The sequence below is a fragment of the Suncus etruscus genome, chromosome 8, assembly GCF_024139225.1.
Source record: "Suncus etruscus isolate mSunEtr1 chromosome 8, mSunEtr1.pri.cur, whole genome shotgun sequence".
NCBI classification, from domain to species: Eukaryota; Metazoa; Chordata; class Mammalia; order Eulipotyphla; family Soricidae; genus Suncus; species Suncus etruscus.
The window spans coordinates 78281467-78308720 of record NC_064855.1 but is presented as its reverse complement, the minus strand read 5'-3'; the positions used below and the strand labels follow the sequence as shown (position 1 = coordinate 78308720).

Sequence of the window (27254 nt, the reverse complement as noted above, 5' to 3'; positions counted from 1 at the left end):
AAAGTTTCATGTGACATTTTGTCTGCCTTGGAATTTATTTAATATTAATATAAAAATAGGGAATTAGATTTGAAAACATGTATGTTACTTCCCATTTTTGCAGATTCTTTGATTCCTTTGCTGGGAAATAACTAATCATTATGATCCCTACTTTAAAAGACATTTAGAGGAAAGCTTGATGTCTTCATCTTACTATAATTACTGTAGAAAATATCTAAAAACCAAAAAAGAAAATGAAAACCCTAAATTCTTCCTTAGAGATAAGATTGCTTTTGGTAATTCTTTTGGTCACTTTTTTTAATTTTAGAAAGTGATGTTGAGACTATCATATGGAAAGGTGGTTGTGAAAGGTTAATGAAATTTGGCAATGAAATTAGATGGTAGCTGGCACATATATTAGTAAAACATTGAATGGTGCTAATAAAAGGTGCATTATTTTAAGTCAACTTTAATTTTCATATGTTTTCATATATTAAAAAAACTTATTTATTTGAAATGCCATGATTTACAGAGTTGCTCACAATAGTTATTTCTGGCATTCAATGTTCCAGCATCAATCCCACCACCAGTGTAAGATTCCCTCCACTATTGTCCCAAGTTTTCCAACTATACTATCTGTACTATCTTTCCAGACTGCAAGGAAAACTAATATTTGTACTTACAGAAGTTAACTATAAAGAATATGCTTTTATGGAGAAAAAATACTGTTTCCTAACACTTCATGAAATGAATCATGGCGTTCCAGAGATTGGTTTTCATGGTTATTGTAATAAAAATGTAGTTAAACTTCTATGATCATTCATTGGGTAAAAAGAGAGAAGTCTGTTTGCATACAGGAGAAACTCAGTGGGTTCTGAGGATCTATATCTCTACCACATCTATTTATAGTTATAGAGAAGAATTCGAAGGGAGTCTTTAGGGAGAGTTGAGTTCAAATGGAAAATTACAACAGTTTTTTTTTTTTTTTTTTTTTTACTTTATAAAGATTAGCTGACAGACACTGACAAAAGAAATAGCTGAGGAATATCTTGCTGGTCATTTGTGAAAGAAACACCAGGATTGGGTTGATGGAAGATGTAATGAAATCTATGAAGGATTAGGAGGTGAATATGTTGTAAGGAAGGATGGATAGTCAATATACACCACAATTCTCAGAGCTTTGGTAATAATAGCAATTGTAGTAAATGCATTACTAACTTGAGAAGAAGCAGAAGTTTAGATAAGAGGATGATTCTTATTGAAAGGCACAGGATCTCTGCAATGAGAAAAGGTAATAGTTGCTGGGATTAGTAAAATACTAAATAGTAGGAAGCACATATGTTTGTTGAATAGGAAGATCAAGTAATGATAGAAAACTGTTTGGGGTGGTGAATGAGGGAAATTGACTGCATTCATTCTTTCTAGTGTCATTATTCTTTTTTTTTTTTTTTTTTTTTTGGGTCACGCCTGGCAGCGCTCAGGGGTTACTCCTGGCTTTATGCTCAGAAATCACTCCTGGTAGACTCAGGGGACCATAGTTTCACTATTCTTAGCAAGGGGTAAAGTTATATGGCATGAATAGATAGAGTTAGGAAAATAGCTCATTAGTTTTGAACAGCCACTACAGGAATGGAATATGGATAAAGCTATCCGAGAGCTATGTTGAAGACCCATTTGCAATAGGAAAATGTAAAGTAATGCAGTAAATTAAAGAATGCAGGATTCTGATTCTTAAATTATATTTAGGTAAGAATTCAGACCCCCATCTAACACCACGCACAAAGACCAAATCCAAATGGATCAAAGACCTTGATATCAGGCCTGAAACCATAAGGTATATAGAACAACACTTAGGTAAAACACTTCATGACATTGAGACTAAAGGCATCTTCAAGGAGGAAACAGCACTCTCCAAACAAGTGGAAGCAGATAAACTGATGGGATTATATTAAGCTGAGAAGCTTCTGCATCTCAAAGGAAATAGTGCCTAGGATACAAAAGCCATCCACAGAATGGGAGAAACTATACACCATCAGATAGTCCCACCAGATAAGAGGCTAATCTCCAAAATATACAAGGCACTGACAGAACTTAAAAAGAAAAAAAAAAATCTAACTCCATCAAAAATGGGGAGAAGAAAAGAACAGACACTTCCTCAAAGAAGAAATACAGATGGGCAAAAGACACATGAAAAAATGCTCCACATCACTAATCATCAGGGCGATGCAAATCAGAGCAACAATGAGGTACCATCTCACGCCACAGAGACTGGCACACATCACAAAAGAACAATTAATGTTGACAGGGATGTGGAGAGAAAGGAACTTTTATTCACTGCTGGTGGGAATGCTATCCAGTGCAGCCTTTATGGAAAACAGTATTGAGATTCCTCAAAATACTGGGAATTGAGTTCCCATATGACCCAGTTATACCACTCCTAGGGATATACCCTAGGAACACAAATATACAATTCAAAAATCCCTTCCTTACACCTATACTCATTGTAGCACTATTTAGAATAGCCAGACATTGGAAACAACCAAGATGCCCTTCAACAGATGAATGGCTAAAGAAACTGTGGTATCTATACATAATGGAATATCATGCAACTGTCAGGAGAGATGAAGTCATAAAATTTTTCTATACATGGATGTACTTGGAATTTATTATGCTGAATGAAATAAGTCAGAGGAGAGAGATAGACACATAATAGTCTTACTCATCTATGAGTGTTAAGAAAAATTAAGGACATTTTTGTAATAATGCCCAGAAACAACAGAGATGAGGACCAGAAGGACCGGCTCACAATATCACAAATAGTGGTGAGCACAGTTAGGCATGGACCTCACTTGTGACAAAATGTGCTCCATGGTCAAAAAATGGCAGACCATGATTGAAGCTCATGTTGATGTCAAGACTACAGATGATTATTTGCTTCATCTGTTCTGTGTTGGCTTCACTAAGAAGCGTAACAATAAGATACGGAAGACCTCTTATGCCCAGCATCAGCAAGTTCGCCAGATTCAGAATAAAATGATGGAAATCATAACTCGAGAGTTGCAAACAAATGACTTAAAAGAGGTGGTCAATAAATTGATTCCAGATAGTATTGGGAAAGATGTAGAAAAAGCTTGCCAATCTATTTACCCACTCCATGATGTCTTTGTTAGAAAAGTAAAAATGCTGAAGAAGCCGAAGTGTGAGTTGGGGAAACTTAGGAAGCTTCGTGGTGAAGGTAGCAGCTCTGGAAAAGCTACTGATGAGAGACAGGTGCTAAAGTTGAAAGAGTTGATGGATATGAACCACCATTGCAAAAATCTGTTTAAAATTCAGGCTTCCATTGGTATCAAATAAAAAGGTTTTATTTGTGGTGTTAAAAAAAGAGCACAAATTAAAAAAGCTGAATTAAAAGTGCTTAGAAAGCTTATAAAAATGACAATACTGCTTTATAGTTATATATATCATTTCACTGCTCAAAATGAAGATGTTAACATTTAAAATCCTAAACATCAGACACAGATTGAAGGTAGCAAATAGTATACCGAGGAGATAAAGTTGAGTTCATAATATAATATTAATAATGCTCTTGTTTCCTCCAACAAGGGTTCTGCTATCTATATCTAGCATTTAGTTATTTCAGTTAAACATTGAGTAAAGAAATATGAAGACTATATATTTTCTTTTGATTTACTACTGGGGTGCGGTTGGACAGCCAGTTGTGCTCAGGGCTTAGTCCTGACTGCTCAAGGTTCACTCCCATGGGACTTAGGTATTTGGTATGGGGGATTGAACCATGATCATCTGTGCATGGCAGGCACCCCATCCATTGTACTATTTTCAGGCCTAAGATCTATTTGTAATATCTCTGTGTATGTACACACACATTTCAGGTCTAAGAATACTGCAATAACTATTGCTTGTCAGGTCTAAGAATACTGCAATAACTATTGGTTGAATAAATGTATTAAATGATATAAATGGACTGAACTAGATTTTGGACAAAAAATTATTAAGATGGCAATTTAGGCTACTTATTACATATTATAGCTATATAACTCATTTTAGGATAGATCTCTTTTACTTGTCACATTTGATACATTTAGGTTATCTTTAGATAATTTTGAGGTAAGGATGAAATAAAATTGTTTGATCAATCTCAAGTTGCTAACTGAAAGTCAAAGAAATATAAAAGAAATACCTTAGATTTTAGGCAAATCTCATGGCTGTATCATTCTTATTTTCCCAGTAACTGATTCATTGAAGGTTGAATTTGTGTAATTTCATCATGTTGCATCCTTATCCTGGCGCTGTAGCATATGCACTATAAGTTATTGATGAATAAATTGATGACTTATAACTACAGAGGGTGCCAAACACACATTAGTTCAGTATAATGCATTTTTCAGTGGTTTCTAGAGCCAATTTCTTTTTCATATTCTATGACATTGCCTTGGTTGCTTATAATTGGCCATCTGCAAGTATTTATAACATGTAGATTAGCAAATACTACCAATACTTTATTTTTATTTTTCCTGAGAGGAATATAATAACACCACTGTATATGAATCATGACTCATAAGATAGTAACTGTAAAAAAATAGAAAATGAATCACACAAACCATCATTTGATTGTGAATTAATTTATTGGGCATTGTCAGAATGGCATACAATAATGTGTGTGCTTTTATTTCATTTAAAATATTGCATAGTGTATACACTATTAGAAAAATTTGAAGTTTGAATTGCTCGATTTCTTTAATATTTGGAATTATTAATTTCATCTAGTTTAATATTATACTTAAGAAGTGGCTTAATGGGGCCGGAGAGATAGCATGGAGGTAAGGCGTTTTGCCTTTCATGCAGGAGGTCATCGGTTCAAATCCCGGTGTCCCATATTGGTCCCCTGTGCCTGCCAGGAGCAATTTCTGAGCCTGGAGCCAGGAATAACCCCTGAGCACTGCCGGGTGTGACCCAAAAACCACAAAACAAACAAACAAACAAAAAAAAACCACACACACACACACACACACACACACACACACACACACACACACACACACACACAAACAAGAAGTGGCTTGATGCTTACAATACACATCAGTGAATAGAAATGGTATTAGTGTAAATTTTTAGAAACAATTTTATCATATAGAATTTTCTTAGCTTTTAAGGGATATTTTTGTTGTTTTTTTATTTGTTTGTTTTGTTTTGTTTTGGGGCCACAACCAGTGACTGTGTACGAACTCTGAAATCTCTCCTGGCTTGGGGAACTTGATGCTTACAATACACATCAGTGAATAGAAATGGTATTAGTGTAAATTTTTAGAAACAATTTTATCATATAGAATTTTCTTAGCTTTTAAGGGATATTTTTGTTGTTTTTTTATTTGTTTGTTTTGTTTTGTTTTGGGGCCACAACCAGTGACTGTGTACGAACTCTGAAATCTCTCCTGGCTTGGGGAACCATATGGGACTTCCGGGGATTCAATTTAGGTCTGTCCTGGGTCAGCCGCATGCAAGGCAAACACTCTATTGCTGGGCTATTACTCTGGCTTCGTTTAAGGGATATTTTATTAAAAAAGTTAAATTCTATATTTAATCACAGTTTATAAAGAATATATAACTTTCTGTAAATTATCATGTGTATCAATGATTGTGAAATCTTTCAGATTAATGAATAGCATTTTTCCAAGACTGTGTATTTTTCTCCTTGATGTTCTATTGTTCTATTGACAAAGAAGAATGTTGTACTGCCCTTCCCCATGTTGGAATTTTTTTTATTTTTGAACAATCCTTTTTGAGGTGATGAGTGGCCTTTTCCCTTCTGTTGAATCTTGTTCTTAAAGTGAGAAGGGCTGGGAAGATAAAACTGTTTATAAATTCTCTGGAACTTTTAAGATCAAATTGAAGGATGAAAAAAATAATGAAAAAACATTTTGCCCCACAAAAAATTAAAAAAAAGAAAAGCATGTGACAGGTATATAAAGGAAATATCTTGATTTCCACTTATAAATAAATAATATGATAGATCAGTTGAAATGCTTAATTTTTCATTTGATTATTAATTCATTATTTTCTTTTCAACAAGTATTGCGATGTATGAGGCACTGTATTGTTTTATTACTGGTCAGTACTATAGATTTTAAGATTATAGCTTTAAACCTCTATTAGTTACCCACAACCAAAGTTCTAGTGCTACATCCATGCCACCTTTATAGCCACTTGTCCTTCTTCCCTTCCCTTTCCTTAGTAGCCACATATTTCTCTCTGAGCCTAGGAATGAATTGTTATATTTTGCCAGCTGTCTTGCTTTAGTTACTTAAGAGTTCACATAATTGTAAAATCATCTAATCTTTTCAATTGCATTTTTACTTAGCATAATAACCTGAAGTTCATGCCGCCTGCTTAATCATTGTATTTACTAGGACTATATTTTGAAGCATAAATTTGAACAAATTCTTATTTTAGTGTAGCCTGCATTTTAGTAGAGGATTTCATAAATATGTGTTCTGAAGATTGGTGACATGTCAGGGATGGTAGATCAGAGAAAACAATTCTTTAATATCTTTGATGTCTTGGAGATAGATAGAACATGTTAGGTTTCTTTCTCTTGAGATGCTCACACTTTTATAACCAACTTTAGTGATTTTTCCCCCCTGCTGATTCTTCTGGATACTATTTATAAAGGTTATATTAAAACTAAGAAGACAAATTACTTTTTCCCCCCTAATTTCTAGTCTTATCTGTTAAATCTTAAAAAAAAAACACTTTTGTTGCGTGCCTTCCTTACTGTTGCCTGAATATTTTTCTGACATACAACATTTTGTATTTTTTCCCCCCAAGTCTTAAGTGGCCTTTTTGGGCTTCAGTATAATTTGTTTGGTAAGAGATAGAACATTTCATGTTTTGATTCTTATAATGTAACCCTATTGTTCTTAAATGTACTAACACACACGGAGATTATTTTTGTTATTGGTCTTTCACTCCTCATCTTTGAGAAAATATCTCAACTAGGAAGCCTTCCCTAATTACATCGGGAATGGTTGGGGTATTATACCTTTTCAGTGAGAAGGAGTAAAGGTTTCCTACTTTCTTCTATATCTTTGTATGTTCTTACTAACTCTGAGCACTTCCTCAGGTCAATTTTTTCTTATCTACTTTTGAGTTTCAGTATTCACCTTAACGGTTGGTGACACATAATAGATAATTGCTGGGTTATTTATTAAGTGATGTGTTAGATAGCTAGATTTAGTACATCAATCAGGAAAGTTTGAGCTAAAATAAAAATTATTAAGCTGGGTCTCTGAATGTTTTTAAACATAATATTTGTTGATGTTCTTTTTTTTTTTTTTTTTTTTTTTTGGGTCACACCCGTTTGACGCTCAGGGTTTACTCCTGGCTATGCACTCAGAAATCACCTCTGGCTTGGGGGGACCATATGGGACACCGGGGGATCGAACCACGGTCTGTCCTACGCTAGCGCTTGTGGGGCAGACACCTTACCTCTACCGCCACCTTCCCGGCCCCTGTTGATGTTCTTAACAGGAACTTTGCATTTATTCAGTAGAATTGAGATTTATTATCTCAAACATTCTAATTTAATAGGAAGTTTATACAGTATCTTCTTTCGATTCAATACCTGGAATCCTGCTACTAAATGAAAAGGGTTTAGCCTTTTTACACCTGTATACTTAATTACAAGGAGGATGAAATAAATGAATAATTAAACCTGTTTTGTTTGACTTAAGTTCCTTCACCTTTTATCATTTTGAGTCCCATTCTCTTCTACACCACTCACCATTGATCCTTCTCTTTTTTTCTATGACCTATATAGCTTCAAAATCTGCCAATTAAAAAGGGGGAGAAACAAATGCATATTGTGATAAAAATTAAATAGTTGAGGTATTGTCAAATTATATTTTAGTTCTATATCTTTTCTTATTTATAGTACTTAAAAATTTTGACATTGAGAAAACCAGAGGCCCAAATCCTAAGATTAGGGAAGCAGTTCTGATTGAAGATATTGTGGGGTGTCTCTTCCATCTACTGTATTTTTTTGGTGACATTTACCTGTCTTGTTATTTATAGGAAGCATAACCTGGAAAGAGCATTTTATACTATTATGTATTTTTTCATTCTTTACAGATTAGATTTTTAGGTTAGCAGTTTTATGTAATATGGACACATTGGTTTCTAACATAAATTAAGAAAAAATTGAAAATATGTAGACTTCTATTGAAATTGTAGTAGTTTCAGAATGATGGGGGATAATTGTGCAATTATATGGAAAGATTGAAAAATAAATTGCTTTATATTAAAGACTGTACCAACTGTTGTTTTGCTTCTCTCCAGTCTCCCGTTCTCCCATTTTTGGTAAATACCTAATTTTGTTTTTCTGTTTGTGTGTGTGTGTGTGTGTGTGTGTGTGTGTGTGTGTGTGTGTGTGTGTGTGTGTGTATGTATGTATGTATGTATGTATGTATGTATGTATGTATGTATGTATGTTTTGGGGGCCATACCCAGCTCCTGTTCTCAGGAATCACTACTGGAGGACACAGGGGACCATATGGGATACTGGGGATAAAGCCCAGGCTGGCTGCTATACTATACAAATGTCCTGCCTGCTATACTATCATACCTGCCCCTATTTTCCCTTTTAACAAAACCAAGAAGCCAGCAGGGGTATGTTAAGATCCCTGAATTGAAGACTTAAGAGAGCCAGATTTATTTCTTTATGCCATTCCAGATGTGTCAAATCTTTATCCTTCTGTGAACTATTAGAGTTTGGTGAGTTATACAGCTAATTAATCATGTTCATTTATTTAGCTGTCCCTGTCCTGTATTTGGACTTTTTTTGGTTGGAGGAACTCTGAGTTAGTGCCCAAGAATGTGGGGCTTCTCTCAGTTTTGTGGTGACAGAGCCATTAAGGTCTCACCTTGTGGTATTGAGGTGGTATCTAGGCTACTGTGCCTGGAAAGCCTGTTTAGTGACTTTGGAGCAAATGTAGAATGACATAAGATGTTATATGGGAGGATAATAAGAGCTAACGTCTTGTAGTCTATGTTCAGTTTTGGGGAATGTGTTCGCTCAAGGGCTGTTCCTGGCTTTCTTCTCAGTAGTGACCCCTAGTGGTGCTTAGTATATGAAGAGTGGTGCCAGTCAACAGGGTTGACTAAAGCAGCCACACTCAAATCCATGTACCTTACTTAACTCCTGTACTATATCTCTGGCCCAGTCTTTATTTTATTTTATTAATTTTATTTTATTTTATTATTTATTTTTATTTTATTTTATTTTTTGGTTTTTGGGTCACAACTGGCAGCGCTCAGGGGTTACTCCTGGCTCCACGCTCAGAAATTGCTCCTGGCAGGCTCGGGGGATCATATGGGATGCTGGGATTTGAACCAATGACCTTCTGCATGAAAGGCAAATGCCTTACCTCCATGCTATCTCTCCGGCCCCCTCAGTCTTTATTTTTATAAGGATTTGTATTTTGAATGTCCCATTTCTCTGGTGACATAAATTCTTACTGCATTCCTTTCTTGCAGAATAACTATAATTGGTACTATATATATATATATATATATTTATATATATGTATATATATAAAAATATATATATTGTACCAATATATATATATATATATATAAATAAAATGAAACCAAGCACTACAATGAGCAGATTTTGCATGGGATTAAGACTAGAAGAGAAATTTGTGTAGAATGGACTCTGCAAAATTCTGTCTCGAGGCAGAAAGTGCACATTCAGTTCTTTAAAGAGATGAAAACTCCAGTAGAAAATATGACATCTTCATTGTTTTTAAAAAATAAAAAACATCAGGACAGTGCTTGGTGGGTTTTGGGCACTTGGTGTTGATGGAGACCAATAACTTCATACATCATTACCATAACCTTTAACTCTATTGTAACTGCTATCTAAACTATAATTAAAATGTAGTAGTGCAAAAACAAATAGAAGAGTTTGAGACAAAGAGAGCAACTTTTTTTGTAATTTGAGCCAGGAAGCAAGAGTGGTGGAAAGGTTATTAAAATTTTATATATAAACTATTCATATCTTAAGTGACCCCTAAATTATACATGTGCAGACCAGAGTATAACTTTCCAGTGAGGGATAAAAAGCTACTTCCTATTGAGGGAGCAGGAATTTGAGCTTTATCCAAGTGACAGATTTGCAGTGAGTCTAATTGAGTAAAAATTTGAGAATAAACAAAAAACATTTTTTTCAGAAGAATAAAATAGAATCCAGAGACTCAGAATAGAATATATAAAATATCTGGGATATAATCCAAAATTACTCAACTAAAGAATCAGGGCAGCATGACCCATTCTCAACAAAAATGAAAATCAGTATAAACCAACCCTAATTTGAGATAAATGTTGAATTGAGCAAAATAGTAGCAAACATTTATTATAACTACTTTGTGATAGGATAGAAAATATGCTAATAATACATGAATATCTGAAGTCTCAATAGTGAAATAAGCTCTATTTAAAAATCACCAAATATAAATTTTAGAATTGAAAACTGCACCATCTGAAGATTTAAAATTAATCTAATGGAGACAGCAAGGAAACACTTGGTGAACTTGAAAATAGTCTCATTGTTCTTTTTCTCTCTCATATTAATGTTTTTATTCTTCTGTTTTTGGAGCCAAACCTGATTGTGCTTAGGGCTTACTTTTTGCTCTGTTTTCAGGAATCATTCTTGGCAGAATCTGGGGGTACTGGTATATACATAGAAGATGCTGGGGATTGAACCCAGGTCAGCTCTATGCACAGTTGGCACCCTGTTAACTATGCTATCTTTCCCTCTCTCACATAAATGCTTAAAATATTTTTAACTGTGATTTACAAAATTTTTGGGAGTTGAGTTTTAGACATGTGATGTTCTAGCACCAATGTTTCTTACTACTTTCTAGTGGGTGGTGTTTTTGATCACTGGTTTTTGTTTTTGTCTTGTTTTTTTTTTTTTTTTTTTTTTTAACAAAACCTTTACTAAAGTTCTTCAAGTAGTTTTTTGGAGGGTTGATTTAGTGATGAATTTCTTTTACTTTTAACTGTAAAACAGTATCTGAGGAATTTCATTTTTTAAAAATAGCTGTTTAATATTTTGTTGCATATATATACTGGCATTTCCTTATGCATTCATCAATCGATGGACAAATAAATAATATATCATTTTCATTTCTTGTTTTTTTATAAGTGATACTACAACAAATTTGGGCATGCATATTATCTGTTTTATTAGGACCTTATTTATTTTATTCCCCCCAAATGCACTCTTATTTTTTTTTGGGGGGGGGGGGACACCCGGCAGCACTCAAGGGTTACTCCTGGCTCTACGCTCAGAAATCGCTCCTTGCTGGCTCGAGGGACCATATGGGATGCTGAGATCCTTCTGCATAAAGGCAAAAACACCCTACCTCCATGCTATCTCCAGCCCCACAATGCACTCTCTTTTGGGGGTGGTGGCACACCCTGCTGTGCTCAGTGGTGGCTCTGAGGATCTAACATGGGTAGTCTGCTTGTAAGCCAACTGTTTTACTGCTGTGCTGTCACTCTGGGCCCTATTTATTTTTTGCCATCTTTATTTATTGAAATACTGTGATAATCAATACTGTTATTTATAATTTTCATGCATACATCAATCCAAAACTATACCCATTGCCAGAGTGCCTGCCTCATACCACCATTTTCCTAGTGGCCTCTCCCAGACGTTCTTCCTCAGATAAGTTCAGTTCTGTAGACTGAATCCTCAGGTCTGATCTCGTTAGTTATTTGTTTTCTTACCATGCTTTTAATATTTTACATTGAAAGGGAATTTTTAAAAAATTTATCTTATTGTGGAGATGGTAACACCAATACACACTTTGATGAATTCCACAAATCTATACTGAAATTCCACAAAATTGTAAATCATTGATGAAAAGTTTTTAGAAAAACTTTTTTCTTTTTCTAAAGGCACCTAAACCTTAAAGATCAATAGTATGAATACTTCTATGTTAACACATTAGATATTATATGAAATATATAAATTCTAGAAAATTACAGTTACAGATAGTATATTGTATACAAATAAACAATTTAGAGAAGAAAATTAAAGTGAAATTTAAAGTGAAACTTCAATAGCCTATGAATGTATAAAAGTATGTTTGGGTTGGAATAGTTAGTATAGGGCACTGTTTTTCACATGGCTGACAGGTTCACTCCCTGACACTGCATAAGGTTCCCTGAGCAAAGGGCCAAGAGTAAGCCCTGAGCACTGCAGTATGTAGGCCCCAAACAGAAACAAAACAAAAGAAACAGCAAGTAAAGCTCTTGTCTTGCATGACGGTGACCTGGATTTGATTCCTGAAACCCCTATGAGCCCCACTAATAACTACTAGAGTGATACTTGGTTGCAGAGCCAGGAAACCCCCCCAAATATGGGGTGTGGTCTAAGCCTGTGTCCCCCAATATGTACTTTCAAACATTCATTTTTTTTTTTTTTGGTTTTTGGGCCACACCCAGCGGTGCTCAGGGGTTACTCCTGGCTGTCTGCTCAGAAATAGCTCCTGGCAGGCATGGGGGACCATATGGGACACCGGGATTCGAACCAACCACCTTTTTGGTCCTGGATCGGCTGCTTGCAAGGCAAACACCGCTGTGCTATCTCTCCAGGCCCTCAAACATTCAATTTTAAGGGACCAAAAGATAGCACTTGCCTTGCATGTGGCTGATCCAGGTTTGATTCCTGTAATTTATGAGTGCATGGTCAGAAATTAGCCCTGTACACTACTTGGTGGCCATCGTGCCCCCCCACCCCCCAGTGGATCATTAAAATATTCAACTTTAAAATAAAAAGATGTGTGCTCAAAACTAGTTAAAGACTGGAGATATAGTATATTGTGTAGGTCACTTGCCTTGTATGTAGCTGATCTGAATTCAATCACAAACATCCAATTAGCACCTCCCCAACACCACCATGCACTACCAGTATGTGATCACTGAGTAAAACCAGGAATAAGCCCCTGAGCTCAGTTGGAAATGTCTTCAAAGCAGCCAGACACAAAATGAAGTGTACTGCATTCTAAAAACAGGATATTGCTTTTGTGTTAGAAAATAACAGTTATTAACAATTAAAAGATATGCTTAAATATTGGCATTAATATATCAAAACTTCATAGATGTGAAAAGATCACCTGAGTAGACCAGAACATTCAATATAAATACATAAATGAGCCATAGATTACTTAAAGAATTATAAAGTTCTCTGCCCTAGTTTCCAGCAAGCTAGAAATAAAGATTTTTTTTTTCTTAGCAGGGTTACAGCTGGCTGTGTCCTCTCTGTGATCAGAAATCACTACCCAAGGGCTCAGGGACCATATGTGGTACTGGGGATTGGATCCAGGTTGTCCAAGTGTGAGCCTACCATTTTTTGCCCTGTCCTAGCTACTATTCTTGATGAATAATAGCTATTGACTGACTCAGGACTTAAAACTAAAATAAAACCTCATTTTAGTCATAAGTTTGTAAACATGGTTAAGTACTTAGGTAGTGCATTAATCTATTGAATCCTCTTTTCTTAAGTAAATCTAATAATTTACATAGTCAATTGTCTTATTGTAGGCATTGGACTAATGCAGGAAAGCTTTTCTGGGGGAGGGGGGATGAATGGAAGTGGATAAAAAAGAAGTGTGTGTTGAATTTCTTCACTATTTCTTCAGTTAATTTATAAATATCTAAAATTGATAAGTTTAATCTATTTTTTTTTTTTTTTTGGTTTTTGGGGCCACACCCATTTGATACTCAGGGGTTACTCCTGACTAAGTGCTCAGAAATTGCCCCTGGCTTGGGGGGACCATATGGGATGCCGGGGGGATTGAACCGCAGTCCTTCCTTGGCTAGCGCTTGCAAGGCAGACACCTTACCTCTAGCGCCACCTCACTGGCCCCTAATCTATTTTTTGATTCTTTTTAGAGCTATTATAGAAAATGAAAAGGGAAGAGGAGCAGATTTTCTGTATTTTGTCATATTTCTTTGTTATTTTAAATTTAATAGATGCTATTTTTAATGTATACTAAAAGCAATCTCTAAAATTATAGGTAGAGTTCTTGGTGCATAATGGTACTCATTAAATGTTTATAGAAAAATACCATAAGTAACTAAGGAAACTGCTAAATTTTATTTTGACGGTGAATGTACCTTTTTATGGTTCTTTTAGAAGCTCATAGTTTCTATGTGAATTTGCATTATCATCTGTGAATAACAGGTTTTATTGGCACTGAAGTTCAGCTGGGGTTGTAAATGTTCTGAAAGCTAGTAATTCATGCTGTGGCCGTGTTTCTGTTGATTAGTAACATCATAGATGTTAGAATTTATTTGAAAATGCAAGGAAATTTTTGCAATGCATTTTAATAGGAATATACATGATAGTAATTTAGAGTATAATTACTCCCTTGGCAGCAACTGTGCTTATCCTTGTTTTATACCTTGCTGACGCTGCTGTTTTCTTAAAGTGTCATCAATGCAAACTTCTTTTTTTCTTTTTTCAGTTGTCAGAGTTGGTATCATCTCATTTGTCTTTACATGTCTCATCACCTAAATAGGTACTAAGAATTCAGGAACTACAACTATGATACAAAGAGAAACAAGCCATTAACTTACAATTATTGACATAAATAAAAACAAAGACATAAAGCTAGGCATGTGGTTTCTCATAAGAATCTCTTATCCCATAGCACTTAGACTTTTATACTATTTTGATTTAATGCTGATGGAATTTTTGTTACTGCAGTTTGCCTATTCAAAATTTCAAAGAAAATGTCATTGAGAAGATCTAGTAACTAAGTTGATACAGAGATCACTTAAGGTTCCAATTTTTATAGTCCCCTTTATACTTGGAGTGCTGTATTTCTAGTCCTAATGTATTTTGGGTCTTGATCTTAAAAAAAAAGTTGACATATTTTATGTGTTTATTATATATTTCCTAATACCTTTTTCTCAGTATAGAAAGTGATATTTAATGAGCCAAAGATATTTACAGAGATGAAGAATATTTAAGAACTTCATTTCTATCTTCAGTGATGTCTCAGCTAAGCTATACAAATTTTTGCTAAGCTACTATTTATTAGACACTTTATTTTGACTAAAATATCTTTGTCTTGACCCACATTGACATTATGCTGTTACAGCATCCATCAACTTGTATAAACTTTGTGGATGCAATTTTTGCTTCATTCTTTTTATAATTAGGTCATCATCAAATGGTAGTCTTCATGACTTTATCATTAAATTATTTGAAAAATTTAAGATAGTGCTATAGTTTGGAATTCTATTTGTATGGTAAATTAAAAATGCCATGTGTTGTTAATTTGTCTTAGAACTGATATTCTAAATTATGACATATGTTAAATAAAGTCTTTGATTGCACTGAAAAGAAATGTAAGCACAAAGGTGCTAGAATGATAGTATAGAAGGCAGGGAACTTGCTTTGCATGTGACCTATCCAGATTTGATCCCTGGCATCATACGTGGTCCTTTCTTCCTAGCCAACTCTGATTCCTGAGTACAGAGCCAGGAGTAAGCCCTTACCACCTGTATGCTATCCTCTTCTTTCTCCTCCTCCTCATCCTCCTCCTCTCCTCCTTCCTCCTCCTCTCCTCCTCCTCCTCTGAAAAAGCATGTGCAGAGGCAGTTTAAAAGTAGTTGTTTTAAGACAGGTCAAAGAAATGGTTTTTTTTTTTTTTTCTCCAGAGAAACAAATGAGAATAAGTAGTAAATGTTTTACTTTTTATTTATTAAAATTAATAAAACAATTTTTGTTTGTTTTTGGGCTACATCCTACTGTATTCTGGGCTTACTCCTGGCAGTGCATTTAGAAATGAATCCTGACATTGTTTGGGGAATCTTATGGACTGCTGGGGATCTAACCCGGGTCAGCTGCTTTTTTATTTATTTTTTTTATCTCTCTGGTCCTGTCTCTCATTTTATATTTTATATCTCAGAATACATTTAATAATGACTACGATGAGGTACTGCATGAACCTACCCTACCATCTCATCCTTCCATCTCATCCTAGTCATCTTATATATAATTTATTTGCTATTTTAGAATGAAAATTACCAATAGATTAAATAAGCTTTAAAATTTATGTAGGATAAATACTCTAATTTTTGTGATGCCAGGAACATATCCTTATCTCAGTAATGTATTTTGATACCATGAGGGATAAGGCTGCCTAAGTATTTTCATCTTCTGGCTAATGGATTTGGAGCGAAGCAGACACGAAGATTCTTTTTTTCTTCTGTTTCTACTTCCTTTGAAGTTTTGTATAATGAAAGAAACAGAAGAAGCATGCTTAAAAGGCACAGTTCTGATTATTCATGTAACATAATATTTTCTTTCCTCAATTTCCTTTTATACCTGTATTTTGATAGTAGTACAATAAAAGGGGAGAAATTGTGCTGAAAACTAATTTTCTAATTATCTGGTCTATTTCTGATGTCTTTGATTTGAAATCTACCTTTGAGTATGCAGTTATTCTTTTAGATTTTTTTTTGACTCTTCTTTCTTATTTTATTTCACAGACTATGCATAAGTTTCATTTTATTAGCTCCTCATTCATTGAATGCCAGCCTTTGCAAGGGCATAGTAATTGTGATGAATCAGGGAGAAGCAGGCACATTCTTGTTAGTAAGTAGTGGAGTTGCAGGCCTAATTACTTTGCTTATTGCTTTTTCCTGGCTCTTGCCATTGTTATTGTCATTACTAACTTCAGCTTTCTCACAGATGATCCAGTCAATAGTCTCCTTTTCTTAACTTTATCACTCCCACTAATCTTTCTTTTACCACCCAATCTCAACCTCTTACTAACTTGAATTGTAAAATAATGTCTCTAAATATGTTTTAGGAAATTTCTTCTTTGAGCAATGTGTGTCTTATGTTGGTATTTATTTAATATATATATATATATATATATCCCCTTTCACCTTTCTGAACTCTTAGAATTATGGGGTGCTTTGATTAATTCTTTTCATGCCTTTTGCTCCTCATGCCATCACACCAGTGTAAATTTGTCCATATCCATATTACTCCCTTTTTCTCTTGCACAACTCATCAGTTCAGCTGCTTTTGTCTCCATGGAGTTAACCAGGTCCTTGGTAAAAGGAAACTTTTTCTTTCTATTGGTTCTTCAGCATGATGTGCCTCTGTGAGAAAGCAGAAGGCTCTGCTAACCTTTCCCAAATGACCAGTGTTCCGAAGTGAACAGTCATCTTAAAACATGTTCCTACCACATGCCCCTCATTATTTGTCTTTTTTTCTTTTGAAAACATTCAGTTTTGTTCTTCTCATCCCTTTAGTGCTTTATCCTTTCTCCCAGCTGCTTCTATCACTAAGCACTTCAATGTAATCACATAGGAGGGCCACATTCAAAGTCCTAATGACCAGATCGAGTAGTCTACCAAATCTGTTTTCTAGGTCTACCTGCTTTCGTTCTTAAAGTGATATTTTTCTGAGCTGTATAATGTCAGACTTCTGTCTTACCTTCTATGTTTTTGTTCACCTGCTTTTCCTAACTGAAATTAACTGACATCATTAGTCTCTTTTTGTTTACAGAGTCATTCCCACAAGCATGTAAACATTTGATATTTTCTCCCACAACCCACTAAAATCACACAGTTACTCTTCTTGCATTTGTCTCTACTTGTGTTCCTTTACAGAATAGTTCCCCAAAGGAGCCTCTTATTCTTTTTTTCTCTGTTGAATTTTTGATAGTTTTATGCCCAGTACACCACCAAACTGCTCTTAAGGAGGTTACAGTGAGAGCATTAAAGTGAAGGAGGTACTATTCACTTAGCCTAAAGCTCAGACATTATTGTTCACACTTCAAATCCAAACTAGCATCACACCTTTAATGGACTTTCATATATAATGAGCAAATCTTTATATCTAATCTTGAGAATTTATACCAGACTATAGTTTACTCTTGATCAGGCTATGCAGTAACCTGTTAGTTGCTCTTATTTTTGTGCCTTTTCACTTATAATATTCCACACAAGAGAATAATGTAAATGATTCTTTCCCCCACAGCAGTGCTTTGGGGTCATGTGATACTGGGAACTGTACATGATCAGACACATGCCTTGTACTGTTCTATCTTTGGGTCCCAATGTCTTACAGTTTCTGTGGTTTTTAAAGTCTTCACCATTGTTTATGAGACAGTCACTGCCAATTTCGTTTAAAAGGTTATATAGTCAACTTTTCAGGCTTTATGTGTCAAAGTGATCTCATTTGCTACTGTTCTCGCTGCTTTTCTTCCTTTTTTTCCACAAGCTTTCTGAAAAAAAAATTAAAAATTAAATTAAAATATTATAAATTTAAATTAAATTAAAAAAATTAAAAAAATAATCTTAGATTGGGGCCTGAGCAGTGGCGCAGTGATAGGGCATTTGCCTTGCATGCAGCTGGCCTAGAACGGACTGTGATTTGATCCCCTGGTGTCCCATATGGTCCCCCAAGCCAGGAGCAATTTTTGAATGCAGAGCTAGGAGTAACCTCTGAGAATTATTGGGTGTGGCCCAAAACAACCAAAAAGAAAAAAAGAAATCTTAGATTGGGTTATTGAAAAACAGATTTGAGACTTAGGTTGTAGTGCTGCCAGGATGAAGTTGTTTCTCTATTTATTATGTCTGTCCTTGCCCTTTATAATTGTCATACCCACTGGGATTTAGATGCTCTTTATGCTTTTTGAATATGTCTAGTCCAGACCTACCTTTGGAACTTATATTTGCTTCTTCATTGGCTTGAAGTAACCTTCTTTCAGTTTCCTTTGTGCCTTCTTTATTTCATTCTGGTCTCTGTTCATGCTACTTTCTAGAAAAGAAAAACATCAAACTTGTGACTCTCAAGTATCTCTCTACCACCCTCACACTTAAGTGAAGGGACTACATTTTGGGTGCCACAAAAAAATCTAGGAATCATCTTGACTTCTCATGCCATCAATCACTCTCTGGCTCATAGTAGGTGTTCATAAAACCTGAAAAGTATTATGTGCTGCTAATGATTGTTTTGAAAGTGGTCAGTGTTAAAAAAAAAGGTATTTATTGATTGGGGACTATGTGTGGCTCATATAAGACTGGAAGATTACACTAAATATCTAGGAATAAGTCTGGTGAGGGTTTGGGGAAGAGGAGATGATATTATAGGCAGGAATCTTAAATAAAATCTTAGAGACCTTTAAGTGAAAAATTATTCAAACTAAAGAAATTATTATGACTGAAATAATTGTTTACTTAAATTGTATAAGGGCTTCATTGTAGTACTCTGGGGGTTCTTGGCCCCACTCCTGGCAAGGCTCAATGCCATGTGGTTCTAGGGTCCTGTAGATGCCAGGTTGTCTTCCTGGACATAAAAGAATTCTTTTTAGGGACATAGTACAGTGAGCAAGGTACTTAACTTACATGCAATTGATCTGTTCAATCTCTGGCATCACCTCTGGTTCCCAGAGCACTGCTGGGTGTGTCTCAACACCAAAAGATTTTGCTTTCAGCAGTAAGTTCAGTTTCTCTTTGTTACTCCCTGTATTTATTAGTAAAATGTACTTGTTGAGCAATTTATAATGTATTGATCATCTCCCCCATGCCAATAACAGTGCTCCTTTTCTATCTTAGCCTGAAGATTGGCAGGTTTATCTTATAGAAGGAACTAATATGTACCTTTTCAGTTTCACTGTTTTGACACAATGTAGTTTTGAGGCTTTATTTTATTTATCTTGTATTACTTGCATAGTATTCGTTGGTGCTGTTGATTGAACCTAAGTCAGCCTCATGAAAAGGCAAGTGTGCCTTCCCATTTTACTATTACTCTAACTTCTATAATGGCTTGTTTTTATTTTTAAAATTTTATCCTTTTTGGTTTTGTAGTCACACACACTGGTGTAATTTTCCTGACTACATGCTAAGGAGTGGATACTCTTCTCAGGTTGTTCAGGGTACTGGAATTGAACTGGGGTCAGCTGCATGCAGTGCATATACTTTGCCTTCTGAATGGCTTTCCAGCCCCTTATGTTGATTCTATTCATGATTCTTTATGGAGAATAAAACTTTATGTAAGGTAGACATTTTTTATTCTTGTTTACTGTTCCTATCAATACTTGGAAGCACCTGGAACTTCATTAACATCAATGTTGTTAACCTAATAATTGATACTATCTAGTTATTGATACTATTGCTATGAGTGATTCTTTTGAAACTAGTGTGGCTTTAGGATTGGGTCCCTGTTTTCAGTTGTTGGTGCTTTCTATTTTATGTAATGTACAATACATTAATGTTTGCTGGAAGAAATTTGTTTAATTCTTCCTTGGTATTTTCTTTCCTTCTCACCATCATCGGTCTTCTATAATTTACTTTGTCAGCTTAGTTGTTTCTATTTTGGCTTCTCTGTGGTGCTGTGAAAAGTATTGAAAAGTATCATTTCCTTGGTTTTCTTTATCTAGATTTAGATTTGTCGACAGCATTCAATACCAGATGCTTAATATCAATTGAATGTTGTATTTTATTCAGTTGAATGGATTAATGATATAGCCTTTTCTGTAGTACTGGGGATGTGAATTTAAATTTAATTTGGGTTGTTATTGAGTTTTTATTTGTTTTCTCTGTGTCAAAAACAACGCATTGCAATATATTACTGATATATTTTATATGTTCCCTATATTTCATTTGTCCCTATACTACATTGTTTTTTTTATGACGTTTGCATTTGAAAAAGTCATAAAGTTGAAAACTTTAGATATTATGTAACTAATGTTTCTAGATCCCACAGACTATTGCTTCAGACTTAAAGGGAAATCAATCCTTTAAAGTATCATTCAGTGTAGTTGAATGCAGCCATTATTATGAAAGATGAAATTGTCGCTGCTTGGTAACTAATATTTAAGTATTCTGAATTAATTTTTAAAAACTTATTTTACAGGGAAGTCTTAAGAGGAGACGGCAGATTTTACCTCAGGAATTCATCTATGAATTGAAAGTTGGTTCCGTGGATGAGAGACTTGTCATGTGCCTGGAATCACTCCGAGTGTCTTTGACTAGTAACCCTGTGAGGTAAATCTGTGGGAACATGATCAGGGCATTTACTAAATTAAACAAATACCATTAATCTGTCCTTTTCACTTAATACTTTATTTTGTAGCAAAAATACCGTATACCTCAAAACTTCTCAGTTAAAATGGAATGTTTATATGCATGGAGAAAGATAGTTTAATAGTACTTCTTGAATTTATTTTTGAATGGTAGCTTGTGATTTTGATCATTGAGTCAGAAGCATAAAACATAAATTTTTTTTTTTTTTTTTTTTTTTTTTTTTGGTTTTTGGGCCACACCTGTTTGACGCTCAGGGGTTACTCCTGGCTATGTGCTCAGAAATCGCCCCTGGCTTGGGGGGACCATATGGGACGCCGGGGGTTCGAACCGTGGTCCGTTCCTTGGTAGAGCTTACAAGGCAGACACCTTATCTCTAGCGCCACCTTCCCGGCCCCTAAAACATAAATTTTTAAGGTTGAGTGACTTTGTACTGAATTTTAGTCTTGTATATACAGTGATTTCTATTTGAAATAATTGTTAATGCCATTTTCTTTAATGGAACAGATAGCTGTGTAGGTGTTGACCATAGCTATTTACCAAATCTAAGTATAGCATGCAGTAAAATCTGAATTTTAGACTTTCTTGTGATAGAAGAAACTCAAATTTAACTGTATATTTTATATTTGGCAACTATAGGTGTTTCCATGTGCCAATTTTCATTTATCGAATTTTTTTTCTTTTTTGGGGGAGTAAATGGAAGACATACTGGGAGTTGCTCACAGGGGTTATTTCATTTCATTTCTTTCTTTCTTTCTTTCCGTTTTTATTTTTTTTTAAGCTGAATACTTTAATTTGTATGCCAATAGCCCCCAAACTGGCAGGCCAAGGGTCATCTCTAGAAGGAGATGAACCCTGCCCAAGGTCATGAAGAGGATTATATTGGAAAGGGATATAGGGAGTTTCTAGCTTTCTGATGATCTTTAAAATGATTGGCTATTGTTTAGGGATACATTCCTACTGCTCCCTCAGGTTTTTTCCTGATAGGCTACCTGATATGGCCAGGGAGTTTGGGGTGGTGTTAAATAGGCTTAAGGAAACCCAGCATGCTTACACCATGCGATCCTTACAAAATGGCATTCCCTCCCTTGTTCAGAACAGAAGCTTGCCAAGTGCCCTTTACAAAATGGCGTCCCTTCTTATTCAGAACCCAGAACCCCATATTCCCTCTTATGGACCTGAGTTAAATCTTTGACTTTCTTTTAGGTTCCTAGTCCTTGTCCCTACTTGTGGGCACATATTGGGATTTTAGCATAAGCATCTTAATCAAAGATGTTTTCCAGGGTGTTTGAACCACTGTTTATACTAGGTGGCAGAATCTTTCCATCGCCTTTCCTGTTCCTACAAACTAGCCTTCACCAGCTGCAGAGTCTCATGGATGATTCCTGACTTGTTAGCATAGAAACAACATTGCTCTTACAGAGCCTAGGTCTAGTCCCTACCTGTTCTGGAGAGCAACTTCAGTTTTGGAGTTTTATTCTTCTGACATGTTCTTCTAACATCCTTATAGAAAAATGATATCTTCTTAGACCATTGTCTACTCTGGGAGAGTTGTTTAAATTGCAAAAGCAGTGGCAAACATAGGGGGGTCAGTCCCTTGGTACATATTGGCAAGCCATGTCCCATTCGGTCCCTGATGGGGATTACTTCTCCATGCAGCTATATTGGCCTCGGTGGTATTATTGCAATAGTCCAGGTAAGAGGAACAGACCTTGGTGGCCATTTAGGGTGAGTAATAGACACATCCCTGTGCCTTGTCTTCTCAGGGTTGTTTTTGACTGTTATTTTAGGAATCATTCTTGCCATTTCATAGGGGGTGGTGGGGAGTTTGGAGATGGATTTGAGGGGGTTGGTGATAGTGCAGGAGAAACAGACACTATGACTTTATGGAATCAAATCTGAATCTGGGTTACCTATGTGCAAGGCGAGTTTCTTAACTTGCCTTAACCCTTACTATCTTTCTGACCCCATCGAGTAAACTTTCTTAAATTATAGTATCATGATTTACAAAGTTATTCATATTTGGGTTTCAGACATAGTAAGTTTCAACATCTATACCATTATAAGTGTTTTTTATTACCACCAATGTTCTCGTGTTCTTTCCCACCCATGTATAGCTTGCCCCTTGGTAGGCACATTTTGAATTTGGTTATTGGAGTTTGGATCTCTTTGTTTTGTGATTTTTGACTATGTGATTTGAGTATCTAGCTAAGCAACTCTGAGGTACACAGATCTTTTCTTCCTTTTCTCCCTCCCTTATTTTTTCTTTTGCCAATCTTCTTCCAATACTCTGAGACTAGTGTTGATCTAGGTATTTTCCTATTTTCAAACATTGTATTCTCTTGTTCTGTTTTAATACCACATAACTGAGTTCATCCTATGTTTTTCTTTTAATCCAGAATATTACTGAACATTATCGAGCAAATATTAGAAACTGATCATAAAAAAGCCTTAGAGTTGCAAGGGTGTATTATGGTCACTTATGAGATATTATGTAATAAATGCTTATTTTTTGCATAGGAGTTTGTATATGCATGTATATATATCTATGTATATTCATTCTGATGAGTAGGATAGCTGACTGGAGTAGTTAATGGTAGGTAAAATAATCTCTTTGATATTCTACTTGATTACTCTTTGGAGTTTTGTTTTTGAGTTTTTTTGTTTTTTTTTTTTTTTTTTTTTTTTGGTTTTTGGGCCACACCCGGTGACGCTCAGGGGTTACTCCTGGCTATGCGCTCAGAAGTCGCTCCTGGCTTGGGGGACCATATGGGACGCCGGGGGATCGAACCGCGGTCCGTCCTAGGCTAGCGCAGGCAAGGCAGGCACCTTACCTCCAGCGCCACCGCCCGGCCCCAATTGTTTTTGAGTTTTGACTCAAATGATGAAAATAATGAAAAAAGCCCTTACAGTTAAAGTATTTAAAACAAGACCCTCTCCGCTGAGACAATGAAAGTACTTTAGGTTTATGGAGTAGAAAAGTGCGTACAGAATCTTTAGTACATTTCATTAGTTTTCTGTATTTCACTTTGTTCCATTCTTTAGATTGGAACAAAATGGTCAGAATGAGACAGGGACTTTATATGTCTTATTCATCTCCTTCCAAGAATATATATAACAATAATCATACTGTTTAAATAAAGATATATAAAAAAAGATTTGTTGATGGGAAGCAGTGAGGTTTAATTTCAGCCTTCTGGGTCTTACCTTAACTATTGTTAGAAACTAAGTACAATTAGGAATTTATTTGGCAGATACAGTCATACTTGAAGAGTTTCTGGTTTCCAGATTAAAAATCTTTACTCATTAAATGTACTTCATTAAAAGTTTATGATTGAGTGCTTACTATTTTTCCAAGTACTATTTTAAATGTGGAGTTTGAATAAGTCGTAGAACAGATTCAGGTCCTGCTCCTCTGGAGAGTAGTATGGGGCAATAAACTAACTTCTCAGTCTTTAGTAGTCACTGGGGACTAGAAAGCTTTGAATTGTTTTTTTTAAATATAATTAAAAGTAGACATTTTCCTTATAAAAAAGTAACTTTGTATTTTGAATTGATTAATATAATAGTAAAAAAACTCAAAAGTATTTTTGATAGGAATTTATGTACATTACAATGAATGCAATTATTCATTGTGATTTTTACCTAAAAACAGAAATACTATGCTTCTTTCATTAGAATCTTATTTTGAAAATTAATTTTTTCCCCCAAAGAACAAAACCTTGTATAATTATTTCCCTTAGCATGGCCAGCTTAAAATATATTTTTATGAATCTCAAGTTTTATGTTTGTTTCCTCTGAAATATTTTTTTTTAATAATTGAAAAGGAGAGAATTCTTTTTTGTTGTGGTAACATTGCATTATAAATTTTAGGTGTCCATCATGAGAAAGCAGCATGCATGCATTGTACTACATTAAGTTCACCACTGAGTGCTTAATTTAAAATGATGGAAATGTTACTGGAGAATCTTTTATATGAACATGTAGTACTGTATACAGAGAGAAAATTGAGCAGATATTTGACTATTTCTGTGCTCTGTACTCCAATTAGACAGTTGACTTGGCTGCAGCACATGTAAATAGACAATTTTTTTTCTATATTCAGGTCTTTGGAATTTACTGTTATCTTATATCTGCTAATTCAGTCACATTTTTATATTTTATTTTCAATGTGTCATATGTGATTAAATTCAAAAGATAAGATTTTTTTGTAAGCTTCTGAGATTACTATTAAACCTATGATATTATTGAGTAAATCAGCATTAATATTCTTTAATGTCTGAGAATAGAATTGAAACAAGCAAACTGATTAATGATCCTTCAATGTTGATTTGGTATCAGAATTTATTTAAGTCACAAATCAAGGAAAAACTAGGGCCCCCTCCCCCACACCCATCTAAACCAAGATGTACAATGTGTTTTGATCTAGTCATCAACTTCTGAAAATCTGCCTAATAATTATGAGCCATGTCAGTCTTTTACCATCTGGATAGTAAATTCTGTAAGAATCAGTGCATTAAATACCAGATTATTTGACTTGTTTTATAAAGTGTTGATTTGCAAATCACATAGTTCTTCTGTTTGAACTTTTATTAATCATTCAATTTTGAGTTTTATTTTTGGAATACTTAAGGCAAAGACCAACTTTTTTAAAACATCGAGTACAATTTTTAGTGAATCTTGATATAGTTTACAATTATGTTTGAGTTATTGAATATACTGTGGTGTAAAATCAAAGGTAGAGAGACACTAACATCCTTATGATTGATATCAAGTGTTTTCGTTCATATCCATCTATGCATATAGCAGATTAGTTACAAAATGCATCTTTATTTTCTAATTTTTCGCAGTTGTCATGGACAAAATTTCTGTTAGAAATCTTGGTCTTACCAAGTTTTTAGATTTGTGATTTATTTTTTCAGAAATACTTTGGTTTATTCTTGATTAGTGTGCATTTTGAAGTTTATTGAAAATAGCTTCTCACTAAAGTTATCTTTTTGTTACTTTTTTTTTGTGTGTGGTTTTTGGGTCACACCTGGCAATGCTCAGGGGTTACTCCTGGCTTCATGCTCAGAAATTGTTCCTGGCAGGCACGGGGAACCATATGGGACGCTGGGATTCGAACTGATGACCTTTTGCATGAGAGGCAAACGCCTTACCTCCTTGCGATCTCCTGCCCCTTTTTGTTACATTTCTAAAACAATTGATTAAGATACTAGTTGTAATTTTCAGAAAATCACTTCAGACTATATTAATACCTGCAAGTTTGTTTCAAAGCAAATGAGTAGCCTTTGGGTTTTATGTTTAATTGGTATCATGATTTGAACCTTGTTTTCTGCATTTCTGAGATAGAAGTTTTATTTATATATACATATTTTTTCTCACACCCAATTGTACTTCTGGTCCCTTCTCGGCTATTTTTGGCTTTGTGCTCAGGGGACCAGGTAGTGTTGAGTACCAAACCAGGCCTTTCTTATTTAAAGCATGTGCTCAGCTCACTGATCTATCTATCTGGTATTCTGTATTTCTGGTTTTGAAATATGAAGCCACTAGAAGAGCTTATCTTTGGAAATGCTGACTGTTTATACATTATACATGTATAAAGATAAATAAAACTATTGCAAGAAATTAAACTCCTACTATCAAAATGGTGTGAAAAAGACAAATACTGAAGTTACTAATACTATGACTTACTTTGAAACTTATTTTTATGAAATGTCAAACATATTAAGAATATTTGTCCTAATAGTAAAATATTATCTGCCTTCCTACTAATGAGACTGACATATTCTATTAGCTATAACTAGAGGCTTTTTTCCCACATCTTTTCCCACATCTTTCTATAATTAGACATCTAGTTTTTTTTTCTCCCACTATCCTATATGAGCCAGCTCTGATTATTTTTAGTTTTGCTATTCTTTCAATAGTATACTGTAAACACTTCTATTTTTTATTTATTTATTTTTTTGTACACTGGTACTTCTCAGGGGTTACTCCTGGTTCTTCACCCATGAATTATTCTTGGTTAGCTAAAGTGATTATATGAGTAGGAGGAATTGAACCCAGGTTGGATATGGTAAGGCAAACACTTCATCCACTGTACTATTACTCTGACTCTGTATTTCTAACTTTTG

The 27254-nt window shown here is 34.9% G+C and overlaps 2 protein-coding genes across 2 annotated transcripts in view; both read left to right on the top strand.

Annotated features, from left to right (window-relative positions):
- The window catches only part of DIAPH3 (diaphanous related formin 3), a 552109-nt gene that overhangs the window by 108989 nt on the left and 415866 nt on the right, over window positions 1-27254 (top strand). The window contains 1 exon segment of the mRNA XM_049778724.1: window positions 20954-21084. Within this exon segment, the coding sequence (XP_049634681.1) occupies window positions 20954-21084 (131 nt within the window).
- On the top strand, window positions 2818-3378 carry LOC126016172 (40S ribosomal protein S3a-like). The gene is given in 2 exon segments (XM_049778725.1): window positions 2818-3238; window positions 3241-3378. Coding segments are annotated over 2 exon segments (486 nt in total). The 3' UTR covers window positions 3306-3378.